This window comes from Pan paniscus, chromosome 3, assembly GCF_029289425.2.
Source record: "Pan paniscus chromosome 3, NHGRI_mPanPan1-v2.0_pri, whole genome shotgun sequence".
In the NCBI taxonomy this organism is placed as follows: Eukaryota; Metazoa; Chordata; class Mammalia; order Primates; family Hominidae; genus Pan; species Pan paniscus.
In genome coordinates, this window is record NC_073252.2 from 53,959,796 (window position 1) to 53,975,840 (window position 16,045).

A 16,045-nucleotide genomic window follows, 5' to 3' on the forward strand; every position below is an offset into this window, starting at 1 on the left:
ATATTGCAATACCAACAGTGTTGGGACAGGAATTTCTCGCCTTGTCCACATTTTCTCCGTGGCCCAGAAGATCTGCATGTCCATCATTCTTACCCATGTAGCCAAGTATAGGAGTTTTTGTCCCTCTGCACACCCCCTTATAGTAGGAAGAGTTGTTGGTCTAATTGATGAGAATTGTTACTCACTGAGCTATATAATCTAGCGGATGGATCACTCATCATGCATACCATGGTCGCTTCTCTAGCCTTTGATTTTTCATGTTCTAATATTGCTGGTTGCTAGTTCAACCAGATAAATATACCAGACAGGGCCTAAGGTCAGCCTTTTAAAAAGGCAGGCCCAGTCATCCTGTTGGGTTTCTGTCCCACTGGTGACTGCATATATAAGGCAGGCCTGTGGTCCTTGAGCATATAACTGGTTAGATAACTAGACTCAGTTATCGAAGCAAGTGTTATAGACTGAGTAGTTTGTGTCCTCAAAAAATTCATCTTGAAATCGTAACACTCAATATGGTGATTTTAGGAGGTATGGCTTTTGGGAGGTCATGATGAGGGTGGAGCCTTCATGAATGGGATTAGTGCTCTCTCTTGTCCCTTCTGCCATGTGAGATGGTGAGGAAAGTACAAGGAAGAGGGCACTCACCAGAAACTAAGTCTGCTGGCACCTTGATCTTGGACTTCCCAGCCTCTGGAACTGTGAGAAATAAATGTCTGTTGCTTACAAGTTACCTAGTCTACAGTGGTCTGTTACAGCAACCCAAACAGACTAAGACAAAGAGATGAGTAGACTATCCTTAAAGTTCTAATTCAGATATTAAATTGATGTTAAACACTAACAGTATTGAGCATACTGGCAATTCTGAAATATCTAATCAAAATCTTTTATTGAATTTAATCAGAAGTATACAGTTTTCGGGATTTTTTTCCATTGTAAGAGTAGTATACAAGTGAAAAGTTCTGTGACATATATCTGGACCAACTTTCTGAATTTGCAAAATGAATAACAAATATACAATTCTCATTTTATCCAGTGACTTTGGCCAACACGTAAAAAATACATCATTCCTTTTGATCTCCTGTGGATCCCTATAGTTATTTCAAGTAAAGAATAAGAAAGATAAACAATGCATCAAACTACAGAGCAACAAAGATTTATAGCAGAAACACTGATTAAAATGATGACCATCCCAAACTGTGGAAGCAGCAGTTTGCCCGAGGATGCAGAAGGATGGCTTTTGGGACCTGGAACAGGAACTGGACCTGGAGCTGTTAACAAGAATACACAGTCACTGACACATCATTTTTTATGTCAAGTATCATCCACCTATAAAATATATCCTGAATATGTAAACAATGACACTAAAGTTGAAGTAGAAACTTACCTGAAATACTTCCAGCCAAAAGCAATTTTCAAATAAGTGTAATTCATTACAGATTTCAGGCTATATTTCCATATACAGTTGACCCTTAATATGGGCGTTGGGGTGCCAACCCCCACACAATGAAAACCTACATGTAACCTGATTCCCAAAAACTTAACTACTAATAGCCTACCATTAACTGGAAGCCTTACTGATAATAGAAATTGTTGATTAACATATTTTATATGTTATATGTATTATATACTGTATTCTGGTTGGGGCATGGTGGCTCACACCTGGAATACCAGCATTTTAGGAGGCCAAGGCAGGAGGACCACTTGAGACCAGGAGTTTGAGCCTGGGCAACATAGCGAGACCCCATCTCTATTTTTAAAAAGATAAAAATAATTGATTAGCACATTTTGTAAATGTATTATATACTGTATTTTGGCTGGGCGTGGTGGCTCACACCTGTAATCCCAGCACTGTGGGAGGCGGAGGCAGGCACATCATGAGGTCAGGAGATTGAGACCATCCTGGCTAACATGGCAAAACCCCGTCTCTACTAAATATACAAAATTAGCCGGGCGTGGTGGCGGGCGCCTGTAGTCCCAGCTACTCAGGAGGCTGAGGCAGGAGAATGGTGTGAACCTGGGAGGCAGAGCTTGCAGTGAGCAGAGATTGCACCACTGCACTCCATCCTGGGTGATAGCGCGAGACTCCAGCTCAAATAAATAAATAAATAAACTGTATTTTTACAATAAAATAGAGAAAAAATATTAAAATCATAAGGAAGAGAAAACACATTTACAGTACTGTACTGTATTTACTAATACCCAAAGTTTACATCATCTGTTTATAAGATGAATTATCTGTCTGAAATGGCTGGCAACTGCAGCTGCAGACCTGAATCTATATATCAAGCAATTCAACTTTTTCTTGTAATGTCATGGCTTCTCTCTGCTTGTGAGACTTCCGGCCTCGCTAGTAGCACTTCCTTTGAGTCCTATGGTGTTATTCAAGGTTTTTGGTATTGCACCAAACATGACAAAAAATACAGGAGAACTGTGAGAGATCACTTTTTGCTGTGATGTGCAATTTACTGGAGATGAACTCCTCAGAGATGTTTAGCAACACATGGTGTTTTAAGAGGATACTCGAAACACTTGAACTCACTGCAATAGCAACAGGAGGTGGCCATGAAATGATTACAATGATACAGTATGTATTATAGTTAATTTTATGCAGTTAAGTTTTAATACCGCATCTTTACATTTACGTTTCTTTTGATTTTGAATGGTGCCACATATGGTCTGTGTGCACAAATTTGGATAAATACTAACGTTTTACAATAGATTTGTGTATGTTTTATGGTAGTAAATGATAAAAATAGACTAGCATCTACATACATTTTATGCATTCATGACATACTTTCTTTTTATATATATATATATTTCTAGGTCATGCAGTTTGTCTGCACGTTTCTTCAAATTGATGCAAATGTCCAAAAAGATTTCCAATATATTTATTTAAAAAAAATCCATGTATAAGTGGACCCATGCAGTTCAAACCTGTGTTGTTCAAGGGTCGACTATATATCATCAAGATCTGCTACGCTAGGTTTTATGTAGGATTTCACATGCTTTTACATTTCTATATAGCCAATATAATGATTTTCTGTTGTTCAAGTTCTCTAGCATTTTTTTTAGCAATTTTTCTATTTCCATTTTCTGTATATACATGCAAGGTAAAGTTTAACTCTGTGTGTCTTCTATTTCAAACAAGATAACCACCAACATACAACTGGATATACAGTCATCCCTCAGTATCCTTTGGGGACTGGTTCTAGAACCCCTGAGGATACCAAAATCCACAGATGCTCAAGTCCCTTATATAAAATAGCATACATAAATAAATAAAATAGCATACACAGTATTTGCATACACCTACACACATCCTCCTGTATACCTTATACTATCTCTAGATTTCTTATAATACCTAATACAATGTAAATGATATGCAAATAGTTGTTGTACTGTATGGGTTTTTAAATTTGTGTTATTTTTTCCCACAAATATTTTCGATCCACAGTTGGTTGAATCCCAGAGGATACAGAGGGCTAACTATAGCTGCATTGTTTTTTAAACACTAATCTCTGCAAGATGATAAAAAAAAATAAATGTTTTTCCCTCCATATATACACTGCTGGAGAAACTCTTTCCCTTTCATTTGAACTAGTGGAGAGGAGCAGTGGAGTCCATCCACAGGATAAACTGTTTCATGCTGACCTAAACTCTTTTTGTTTGAACTACGGGGAAGCGTTGACTGGAAGTATCCAAATGGGATCACCACTCAGATTTCATAAATAAAACCAAGAAAAATAGCCAGTCAGATTTGTAAAAGCCCTCATATTATCAATGTACTTGCCATAGTTATAAACATGCAGTTAGATGTATACACACAGAGAAATGGATAGGCAGATGCACACATGCATTAGTACAGTCGTGCAACGCATAATGATGTTTCCATCAATGACAGACCACATGTATGACAGAGATCCCATAAGATTATAATTATAATAGAGCTGAAAATTTCCTACTGCCTAGCAACATCGTAGCCGTTGTAACATATTACGTGTTTGGGGTGATGATGGTGTAAATAAACCTACTGCACTGCCAGTTGTATAACTGTATAGCACATACAATTATATATAATACATAACATTTGATAATAAACAACTATGTTACTGTTTTATGTACTTACTATACTTTTAATCATTATTTTAGACTGTACTCCTTCAACTTATTAAAAAACGTTAACTATAAAACAGCCTGAGGCAGGTCCTTCAGGAGCTACTCCAGAAGGCATTATCATAGGAGGTGACAGTTCCATGCACGTTACTGCCCCTGAAGACCTTCCAGTGGAACAAGATGTGGAGGTGCAAGACAGTGATATTGATGATCCTGACCCTGTATAGGCCTAGGCTAATGTAAATGTTTGTGTCTTAGTTGTTAACAAAAGTTTAAAAAGTTAAAAAAAAGGTGATAAAAAAGCTTTATAGAATAGGATATAAAGAAAAAATATTTTTGTACTACTGTACAATGTGTGTTTTAAGCTAAGTGTTATTACAAAAGAGTCAGATTAAAATTAAGTTTATAAAGTAAAACAGTTACATTAAGCTACGGTTAATTTACTATTGAAGAAGGAAAATTTGTTATGAATTTAGTGTAGCCTCTGTATAGTATGTATAAAGTCTACAGGAGTGTACAGTAGTGTCCCAGGCCTTCACATTCGCTCAACACCACCCAGAGCAACTTCTGGGCCTACAAGCTCCATTCATGTTAAGTGCCCTATACACCTGTACCATTTTTTATCTTTTATATTTTTACCATAACTTTTCTATGTTTAGATACACAAATACTTACCATTGTGTTACCGCTGCCTACAGTACTCAACACAATAACATGCTGTAAAGGTTTACAGCCTAGGAGCAGTAGGCTATACCATGTAGCCTACATGTGTAGCAGGGTATACCATCTAGGGTTGGGTAAGTACACACTATGATGTTTGCACAACGACAAAATCACTTAACACATTAATCAGAACATATCCCCATCGTTAAGCAATGCATGACTGTATGTTACCACAGACCAGTGGTTCTCAGGGGGGCATTACTGCCCCAAGAGGCAGTTTGGATGATTGTCAAGAGTTTTTTGTTTTGTTTTTTTTTTATCATTGCTAACAGTGGAGTGGAGGTAGAGGGCTAGATATCCTGCAGTGCTCTAGTTCTGGACCATGAAAAACTGACCAACTTCCTGCACAACTTTCAAATGTACTGCTAGACATACATGTAAGTTAAAACCTATTTAAAATAATCAAACTCAGAACCTAAAGCAGTTTTATGTATATTTTTAATAGTTTTGATAAACATTAAACATCAGTTTTTATTTAGTATCTACTCTGTTTCTTCACTCCATTTTCTTATACTTCCTGTATAGAATAGCTTTCAATCTTCTCTTCAACCCAAATTTATTTGCATAAATGTAAACATCTGTCTACTTTAGACATGATGTTGATTTTTATGGGTACAAATGCATCTCATCTATGGATCTTCTTTCTGGATAATATAAGGACTTTATAAAATACTTGTTATAAAGGGAGAATTGGGTTGAGAACCACTGTTCTTTTTTTTTTAATATATATTTTCTTTTTTATTTTTATATTTTGCTCCCAGTCTTCAGACTGGTAAGAACCACTGTTCTAAGAGTAGAAACTCTAGATACAATGGAAAACGATTATCGAAAAAACAAAGCTATATTGTCCCCAACACACACATGCACACACAAGCTTTTGGATATGACATTATACTCTGTTATTAAGATGCCTTAAACCCTTGCAACTTTGTTCCCTTTATTGAGGAAAAATAAATTTCTCACTTTTTCTATATTACAGAAGCAGGCATTTATCAACTGAGGAAATGAGATATTTCTTACTAGGATTGTTGATATTTCCTTGACTTTTATCTTCTAAAATATAAAGAGATTTTGAGTTAGTTATATTGTATATCTGTTTATCCAGAAAAGAAAGATCTGATTAAAAATTAAGCAAACTTGGTTATCTCTGTGAGTGGGTCTGAGGGGCAGGGTAATAGGTTTACGGGTATGTGTGGGGTTAGGGGAAGGGTTTAATTTGTTCTCATCTGTGCTCTTTGAATTTTTTTTCCCATCAATATGTGTTTACATAAAAATAAAAGTTAAAATTTTATTCACAAAAAGTATTTTCTACATATTGAACTTAGATTCCCAAGTACATTAATACCTACTATTGAGTGTTCACTATGTGCCATGCATTGTGCAAATGCTTTATGTACACTGTCACCTTTACTTCTTAGTCTTATTAGCCAGGTATAATTATCCATATTTCACAGATATTCCTTAAAACATTTATGAAATGTTTTGAGGAATGCCATGCATAAAATCACGGGGGTAATTGGTGCTAGAAATATCTAATTTCAAATTTGCTCTGAATTACTATGCTATACAGATGCTTCTCGACTTATGGTGGGGTTGTGTCTCAATAAATCCAATGTAAGCTGAAAATACCATAAGTCCAAAATGTATTTAACTCACCCAACCTACAGAACATCATGGCTTAACCTAGCCTACCTTAAACGTGCTCAGAACACTTACGTGAGCCTGCAGTTGGGCGAAATCAGCTAAGATAAAGCTTATTTTATAATAAAATATTGAATGTCTCATGTAATCTACTGAATATTGTACAGAAAGTGAAAAAGAGAATGGTATGGGTACTTGAAGTATGGTTTTTACTGAATGTGTATGGCTTTCAGACCATTGCAAAATCAAAAAATCCCAAGTTGAACCTGACAGAGCAGGAGCACCGTCATCTTGGACAAACATCACCACTTTAAATCCGAGCTCCCTTTCTAGCCTCATGCATTTCAAGGAAATCACCTCTTCTAACTACAAGCAGCCAGAAGGAGCAAACAGTAAAACACAGATAAAACAGCTCGGGCACAAAGGGAGGTGGGGGGAAAGTCTCTTGAGTAACTCCCAAACTTCGCCCTCATACAGTGGGCCCCAGTAAAACAGTGGGCCTTAATAAGCACATTCCTTTCTCTTCAGGTGCACTAAGTTAGGGAAGCTAAAAGCAGACTTGGGGAATATGCCTGCAGCTGCAGAATGATGTATGGGAACAGACACACAACGCTCCCTCCCAGATAAGCACAACAAAGAGACACAGAAGCAGTCCAAGCCTCTGATAAACTCTCCCACCCTAAATCCTTAAAAACTCTTAGTCTGTAAAAAAGTGGGCTTCTAACCTAACTCGGCCAGAAGGCGCCTCTCAAGTTTGTTTTCTCTAAAATAAATCTGTCCTAACTGGCAAGCCACCTTTTCGTGTTTCTTACAGACTGACCATTGTAACTTGGAGACCATCTGTACTACCAAGTGTGTGCCTAGCATAGAAATATTATGATATTACCATATTTTAACAGCTTTGAAGCCAAATACCAATTCTAGGTGCCCAGGATAGAAGTGGATAACTAAATCTGTTTGGAAGACAAGTGTAGCAAAAAGTGAACAAAGCTTGAAAAGTTTGAGTCCTGGTTGTCTCTAGCCTATTATAAATTTGTTAGCCTTCTTATGTTCCATGTTCCCATCTCTGAAGTGTCAATAATATTTATCTTATTGGATCAAATGAGCTCCTGTGTACTGTTTTCACATCACCTTTTAAAAAGCTACACATAGCTTTCCGGGAGAGGGCACAATACACTGTAGTCCCAACAAAATCTAGTGGCCTATTGGACGATATAGAGTGTGGTGAGGAGCACAGAATGGCTGGTCCCAGTATTGGCATGCTGCACAGTCCTCATTCACAGTTCTTGGATGATGCTATTTCTATGTCTACAGATTCCTTCACCCTGAGAAGCCTGCCTCATTCTGGAATAGACAGGCCCAGCTGGAAGCCAACTGTTCCAGTTTAAGATCAAGTGCCTTTTTTGATGTTTGGCCCAGAGAACCGTAATAGCAGCCTGCTGCTCACACTGAAAGAAATTCTCAACACTTTCTCTGTCTGGCTTGCAGACTGGGATATCAGAAAGTGTACAGCCCAGATGTCTTCCCCATACCCCATAAGACTGAACTAACTGAATGATTATGGTAAAGGACTTAGAATCCATGGTGCCTCCACCCCCAATAAAGAATATATTACCAGGTTTTTCATTCAGTTGTATCATTTTTATTCCTAAACAAGAAAGAGGTTTTCAGATAATAACAAAGGCAGCTACCATTTACTACTATGTTACCACCATTCATTTTGCTAGGTACTTTGCTAGGTACTTTATCTCATCAGTCCTGCAAGACAGAAGCTTTCCTCATTTTACAGATGTGAAAGCAGGGGCATAGAAAGTGAAGTAACTTATATAAAGCTACTCAGAGGAAAGTGGCAGAGACTTCCTGAAGCCAGGTCTATCTGTCTACACAGCTCATGTTCATCTCCCACCATGCTCGGTGGCTGCCTTTCAGATAGCCAGATGAGCAAGACCCCAATGATGGCACTGTGCAAACTCAGGACTAGCGAGCTGAAGAGATGTAGACGCACAAGGTGTGTCATCAGTGTCACTAGAGGTTCACTTCAAAGTTGTGGCCAAATAAATCCAACAGTGCAAATTTGGGTCAATATAAAAGAGGTCCTGGACCGTTTTCTCTGAGCCTATGTTCTCTGAGCCTTTATTTAACTAATGGAAAACGTTGTTTCTTTATACAGCACGCAGCTTCCATTGACAGCAGCGTTACGTGAAGTTCAGCACTGTGTGGCTGGATATAGTTTTTAAGATGCCAAATATCTAATTTCCTTAACAGATCATCATTTCCATAATAACATAACCTGCAAAAAAATATTTCAAAGTACTACATGAACTCAGGAGAAAGGGATTTATGCACTGGACAGTGGCTTGCACCCTGAGATTCCATGGTTTTATAGTCCTTACAAATATTCCTGTCATGTACATGTGACTACTGATGGCTACATTTGATAGATGACAATTATGAGGCATAGAAAGTCCCATGCATATCTAATGGTGACTGTACTCCCCAAACTGGCATGTTCCCCTCTGGCATGCCTATCAGTTGCTTACCAGGTAGTGGAAAAGGTTCTGGAATTTTCATTCCTAAATGAGAAGGAAGTTTTCAATGACTTACAGTTTGCTCCACTGAGTATAATTTTCAAACTCTTGTCTGTTGAGCTTAAGAGATGCAAGCACCCAAGGCCCCAATGCACTATAGTTTCTAGCTTTTTATTTAAAAGTTCTGCTTATGTAAACCCTTATTATACAAATCCACACCAAGATTAGAGGAGTCTTCTGCCATAGCACTTCACTGAGCATGTTTATGCCAGGAGAATATCGTGTTTTGTTACCTGGAGATATAGGCAATGAGATGTTAGCCAAGACTAACAGTCAACTTGTGCGTAAAGGTAGGTTTCTATTGAATAACTTTAGCTGTAGAACCTGGAAGGTGTTGGACTGATGCATCCAGATCCCAGGACCCTTTCCCTCAGCCACATCCAGAGCAGAACTAACTTTCCTGCCCCAGAGACAATGCTCCAGGAGCACATGAATGCACAGGAGGAAAGAGACTTCTCTACGCTTCCCCAGCTAAATATTTGTAGATGACTGGCAGGTAGGTATAAGGGAAATATTCATGAATAATAGTCTCATGACAGTATTCTCTTAAATGCCTGGGAATCCTGCTCAACTCATTCTTGGGCTCAGGGAGTAAATAGAAAGCTGTCTTACCAGGTATTTGGGTGGGTTCAAGGATTTTCACACCTAAAGGCAGAAATAAATATTGGTTTGTATTAATCAGTTATCTTATACTGTTAATACTCTTCTTTTGTCTATATTTCCTCCATTTCCAACTTTCAAAAAAAAAAAAAAAAGGCAGGGGGAAAGAAAAAAGAAACAGCAACAACAAAAACACCTTTCAATGGCTCTTCATTCTCCATGTGACAGAGTCCAAACTCCTTAGCCTGGACTTCAAGAACTTCCACAATCTAACCCGTCTCTCCAACTTTATCTTCAGAAGGCAGTCCCAATATATCAGTTTTTGGATGAAACACTACTGGTTTTACATTTCTGCTTGGTTTAGCTCTATCGTAATTATAGTTATTAGCTCTGTGACTTTGGGCAGACTACTTAATCCCTCCTAACTTCAGTTTCTCACTTTGCAAGAGAAATATTTACCTCTTAGGTTTGTAGTTAGTGAAGATTGAAGGAAAGACTGCATAAAAGTGCTTGGTACACTGCACGGAGCGAAAAAAGGTACTCAATAAATGAAGTCCCTTTGTTCTTGTCTAACTCATTCCTCAAACTCTCCAGGCTCAGTAATATTTTTTTTTCTTTTTTGAGAGACAGGGTCTCGCTGTGTCGCTCAGGCTGTGGTGGGGTACAATGACACGATCATAACTCACTATGATTCTCCTGCCTATGCCTCCCAAAGAGCTGGGATTATAGGTGTGAACCACTGTGCTGGCTTTTCACAATGTTCTTAATCCTAGGAATCCTTATTGTCTCCTAACCATGTAGCTAGTCTCAGTAAATAGATTATTTACCAGGTGAAACAGTGAGCCTCTGGCTTTTTATTCCTAAGGATGAGAATAAGAACTATTTAGTAAAAAAATGCAATCAGCTTGAAAATTAATTTGACCTTATACTTGACTTCCGTAGTAGAAAACTCAGAACGCTTTGAGAAATGGCAGAGGACAAGGTAACAAAAAGAAGAGATTTAACCCACTGGAGCCTAACTGATGATAAGAACTAAGGCTAGTGACCCAGAATCTCTCCTAGGTTAAGCACCTCTTGTTCGTTTTTTAAAAATTCAACCCAAAGACCTTGACCCAAAATTGGCATTATATGTAATATATAAAATATACTTCCTAACTATATAATACGTTATAGATAATTTGGAAAAATACAGAAAATTATTAAAAATTAAAGTTCTCTTAAAACTGCAGATCTCGGAAATACTCTATTCATTCTTAACATTTTTGGTGTATTTCAATCATTTTGCTATGCATATATATATATACATATACATTTTTAAAAGTTAATATTATACTCTATATGCAGTTTTATATCCAATTATTTACCATTGTATAAAGAGTACTTTCTTCTATCTTTAGATGGTTTTGAAAACATGATTTTTAAGTTGCTTAGTGTTTCATAATATAGATAGTATTTTATTTAACAATACCCAATGGTTGGACACAGGTTGTTTCTAAATTTTTGCTACTGTCAAATAAAAATTATAGGAGGCCATTGCTTCAGACTAAGTTTCTGCAGTAGGCCCCAACAGACCAGACTAAAAATCGAAACGGAGTCACCCATGCTAAAGTTCCACATCACCTAAACTAAGTTGTCTGACCTTCTAAGAAATCAGGAGAAAGAAATAACAGAATTTCCCAAATTGGCCATTTTAAAATCTTCAATCAGCTTGATAAATGAAGTTCCCGATGCTTCAATCCTTACACACAAAAAAGGTAGCCTGAAATAAACTGATGTTAACTAATCAGTTATTTTTCTACTGTTCTGTCTAAAAGTAATTAATATACTCTGTTCTTTGCTTCCACTTTCTTTGGCTCTTCTCTGTCTTTAAAGCCAAACTTCTGTGCTCAGCTCAATGAACGCTTATTCTATGGAACAAAGTGTTGCCCAATTCTAGAATCTCAAATAAAGCCAATTGATCTCTTTAAATTTGTTGTAATTTTGTCTTTTGACACTACCATAACACTGTGATAGGCATTTTTGTACACAAATCTTTGTATTCATCTCTAATTTCCTTGGGACAAATATCCAAAAGTGTTATAACCGAGTCAAAAGGTACAAACATTTTTAAGACTAGTAATACATACTACTAAATTGCTCTCCAAAAAAGTTCCAATTTATAATCTCACCAGTAATTTATAAGACTGTTCCTGTCCCGGTATCCTTGAGGACATCTGAGTAATTTTTTTTTTTTCCAAGATGGAGTCTCACTCTGTCACCCAGGCTAGAGTGCAGTGGCGTGATCTCGGCTCACTGCAACCTCCACCTCCCAGGTTCAAGTGATTCTCCTGACTCAGCCTCCTGAGTAGCTGGGACTATAGGCGTGTGCCACCATGCCCGGCTAATTTTTGTATTTTTAGTGGAGATGGGGTTTCACTATGTTGGCCAGGCTGATCTCGTGATCCGCCCACTTTGGCCTCCCAAAGTGCTGAGATTATAGGCGTGAGCCACCCCGCCCGGCCATTTGAGTAATATTAAAAATAAAACAAAAACAAATACTTGAGGATAAGTTACACTTGGAATGTACTAAATAATCAAATGGATATAGCTAATGGCATATATTAATCAGATTGCTGGTGACAGAAATAAATACAAAGAATAGTCATTTTAATTTAGAAAAAACAACACTATTTGTTATGCCCTGCCCAATATCCTAGAGGTCACAAGAATGTGGGGAATAATTAGTCACACCTTCCTCTATTTGGTGGGATGACCTAAAGATTGTTAGACAGGAGAAACAGAGCTGCTATGTCATTTTTCTAAAGAATTCTACCTGAAACCCAGGAGAGTCTCTAATATACCAAACTAGTAAGCTAAGGTGAGCTCTGCCTTCCTCCCACTTTTCTTACCACGACATTCTTCCCTGTTCCCACATGTAAAGGGAGATATATTGTAAAATGTAAGCCCCCAGAATTTACATAAATGTCTTACCATGGTCTTCAAGCTTCTGGTTTTTCTCACCTGAGTTACAAAAAGAAGCTTATCAGTTTTAACAATGGAACAAAAGAATTGGCAGTTACTATAGCTACAGCAAAATTATTTTCAGTAAATATGAAAATATTCCCACCTGTAAAGGGAGGTATCTTGTAAAATGTAAGCCCCCAGAATTTATAAAAAATGTCTTACCATGGTCTTCAAGCTTCCAGTTTTTCTCACCTGAGTCACAAAAAGAAGCTCATCAGTTTTAACGAAGGAACAAAAGAATTGGCAGTTACTACAGCTACAGCAAAATTATTTGCAAGAAATATGAAAATATTCCCACCTGTAAAGGGAGGTATCTTGCAAAATGCAAGCCCCCAGAATTTTTTTTTTTTTTTTTTGCGACGGAGCCTCGCTCTGTTTCCAGGCTACAGTGCTGTGGCACGATCTCAGCTCACTGCAACCTCCAGCTCCCTGGTTCAAGGGATTCTCCTGCCTCAGCCTCCCGAGTAGCTGGGACTACAGGCATGTGCCACCACGCCCAGCTAAGTTTTGTATTTTTAGTAAAGATGGGGTTTTACTATGTTGGCCAGGATGGTCTCAATCTCCTGACCTCATGATCCTCCCGCCTCGGCCTCCCAAAGTGCTGGGATTACAGGCATAAGCCACCATGCCTGGCCAAGCCCCCAGAATTTATAAAAATGTCTTACTATGGTCTTCAAGCTTCTGGTTTTTCTCACCTGAGTCACAAAAAAGAAGTTCATCAGTTTTAACAATGGAACAAAAGAACTGGCAGTTACTATTGCTACAGCAAAATTATTTTCAGGAAATATGACTATAAAGAACCATTTGATATGTCCAGGAAACTACCCTACTAAAGTTAAGTTGTCGGTCAGAGTCTAAATGTACCTTGGCTAATGAGCTGGAACATTCTCTGCCCCCACTATTAAGAAAAGTCATTACAAATAGCTTGTCTACCAGGGATCTCAAGGAGCCGAGAAAATGTCTTTGTTGAAGAGTCAGCTAAAGTCCCTGAGAAGTGATCAGTAGAACCTGTGACTGCAACGGAACAATAAAAAGAAGGGCTGCTAAGCAAGTCTTCAAGGCATAAAGTGTTTCACTTCTATCAGGACAGGAAGTATTTCCCCAAACATGAAATAAATTGCATGTTTTAAAAAGGCTGGAACCTCTTCTCTTTTCAACAAAGAAAAATTTATTGTAGCCACATGAGCCAAACACATGATAAGGAACTTATGTGCAAAGAAATGATTTGGGCCATATATCCTTCAGTGGAAACTTTAAGAGCATCTAATCACCTACATATTTTAGTTAAATCATAGTAAACATCAAGCGTCTGCATATTTGAGAGATGCAAACATGCTGAGTTTTGTATTTTTGTCTGAGTATTTGGAGTCACACAGGTTCATTTCAATGACTGAATACAGAGCTATACCTAAGAAGCCCTCATAACTGGTCAAGAATGACTCTAGCTCTTCATTCTCACCACCCGTATTCCCCAGAAAATTTCCATATTGTTCAGATCTCCACGAAGCCAATTCTCTTATTTGAGGAAGGTATATTTCCCTAGAATAGGTTATTTATTTTTTTCCTCTCATATAGGCCAAGTCACTGCTTTATATCTGCAAATTTTCTTCAGCTAAGAAATACATTTGCTAAACAAGAAAGAGCTATTAAACATCCAGGTAAGGACTATTATTATTAACTTTGGAGACAGAGTTTCACCCTGTCACCCAGGCTGGAGTGCAGTGGGTGCAATCTTGGCTCACTGCAACCTCTGCCTCCCAGACTCAAGTGATCCTCCTGCCTCAGCCTCCCAAGTAGCTGGGACTACAGGTGCACACCACCATGCCTGGCTAAGTTTTGTATTTTTTGTAGAGATGGGGTTCCGCCATGTTGCCCAGGCTGGTCTCAAACTCCTGGGCTCAAGTGATCCACTCACCTCGGCCTTCCAAAGTGCTGGGATTACAGACGTGAGCCACCATGCCCAACCAAGATTATTTTTAAAAATTAGAACATACTCACCAGGGTTGTAGACATAGATGGGTTGAAAATATTCTGAAATACAGACATGTTTTCATTACACGGTACTATGCTCAGATGTGAATGTCAGGATCAGTCTATTTTTAAATGTTCATTAAAAATAAAGATTGTGTTGGCTTATATTTAAGAAACATAAAAATACAGTTACTATAAGAGATATAAAATTTCAATTCAAAGACAAATGGATGTGAATTCACTTTTATTTTTTTGAGACAAGAGTCTTGCTTTGTCGCCCAGGCTGGAGTGCAGTGGCACAATCCCGGCTCACTGCAACCTCTGCCTCCCGGGTTTCAAGCAATTCTCTTGCTTCAGCCGCCCAAGTAGCTAGGATTACAGGCGCCTGCCACCACACCTGGCTAATTTTTGTATTTTTAGTAGAGCCAGTTTCACATGTTGCCCAGGCTGGCCTCAAACTCCTGACCTTAAGCAATCTACCCGCCTCAGCCTCTGGATGTGGATTCATTTAAGTTACACGAAAAAAAAATTCACAGGAAAGCTAGCCAGAAAAACAGCTAGAAACAGAACCTTGCTTTTGAACTTTTTTTCTCTCTCTTCTGATACCTTTGGTATGTTTTTAAACTTTTTAATGAGGAAATCTTCAAAAGGATCCACCCAGAGCATGTCTTAATCCAAAGGCATTTTTGGTATCTTTAATTCAAATTTATTAGGCCTCTTTGATAATGCTGTTCCTTAATACTCTTAGAATTTTCTGTCTGCCTTCCCAAATCTTTCCCATAGTCCTCTAAGAAAGATTTTTTTTTTTTGGTCACATCCTCTTATTTTTCCCCGAGGAAGTTAAAATCTACCGCATTACCCTTCTGTCATCCCATTCTCCTCCTTCCTTGACCTATATTCATGCCATTCCTTCATTGGTCTCCCAAATGTTATTTCCTAAGATAACAAAATATAGGAACAGGAGCTAGCTCTTTGCATAGGAGTCAAGTGGGAAATGGCTGAAGATGTAGGGGAATTAAGGAGTCCTTAAACTCCTATAAGGTCAGGCTCAGATGACAGTGGCGTGTTCCCTTCATGCCCAGGCCAATGCAGTGTCTGAGAGAAGAGCCACAGGCAAGTCTTGGGGTGGGGATGAGGGTGGCAGTGGGGACTGGCAGCAAAGGCTCCTAGGCTCTCCACCTGAAAAGGTACTAGCAGTAGTAGCACAATTTAGCCTTGAGAAAATGATGTTTGACAGAACGACAGTACAGTGGTGGGGTGGCTCTGACCCATAGCTATGAGAAGTAACTGATAAAATTCCTATTATAGGGATAAGACTTTAAAGCGTATCTTACCTAGGTTCTCAATACAGTTTTCGGTTTTTAGTCCTGAAACACAAAGATAAAGCTTTATTAGTTAGACATAATCTA

General features: G+C 38.2%; 1 protein-coding gene across 11 annotated transcripts in view; it reads right to left on the minus strand.

The window, feature by feature from the left end:
- Window positions 1-866: 866 nt before the first annotated feature.
- The window catches only part of ART3 (ADP-ribosyltransferase 3 (inactive)), a 101,670-nt gene continuing 86,491 nt past the window's right edge, over window positions 867-16,045 (minus strand). For 4 of the 11 annotated variants that reach the window (XM_034958630.3, XM_034958629.3, XM_055111404.2 and 1 more), the window contains 10 exons: window positions 15,971-16,003; window positions 14,664-14,696; window positions 13,331-13,360; window positions 12,828-12,857; window positions 12,633-12,662; window positions 9,675-9,707; window positions 9,015-9,047; window positions 8,090-8,122; window positions 5,854-5,886; window positions 867-1,265 (listed from right to left, as the gene is read on the minus strand). In XM_034958630.3, the coding sequence (XP_034814521.2) occupies window positions 1,129-1,265; window positions 5,854-5,886; window positions 8,090-8,122; window positions 9,015-9,047; window positions 9,675-9,707; window positions 12,633-12,662; window positions 12,828-12,857; window positions 13,331-13,360; window positions 14,664-14,696; window positions 15,971-16,003 (425 nt within the window). In that variant the 3' untranslated portion in view covers window positions 867-1,128. The remainder of the gene's footprint in view (window positions 1,266-5,853; window positions 5,887-8,089; window positions 8,123-9,014; window positions 9,048-9,674; window positions 9,708-12,632; window positions 12,663-12,827; window positions 12,858-13,330; window positions 13,361-14,663; window positions 14,697-15,970; window positions 16,004-16,045) is intronic. The other 7 variants (XM_055111406.2, XM_034958634.3, XM_055111407.2 and 4 more) reach the window with 4 other exon arrangements.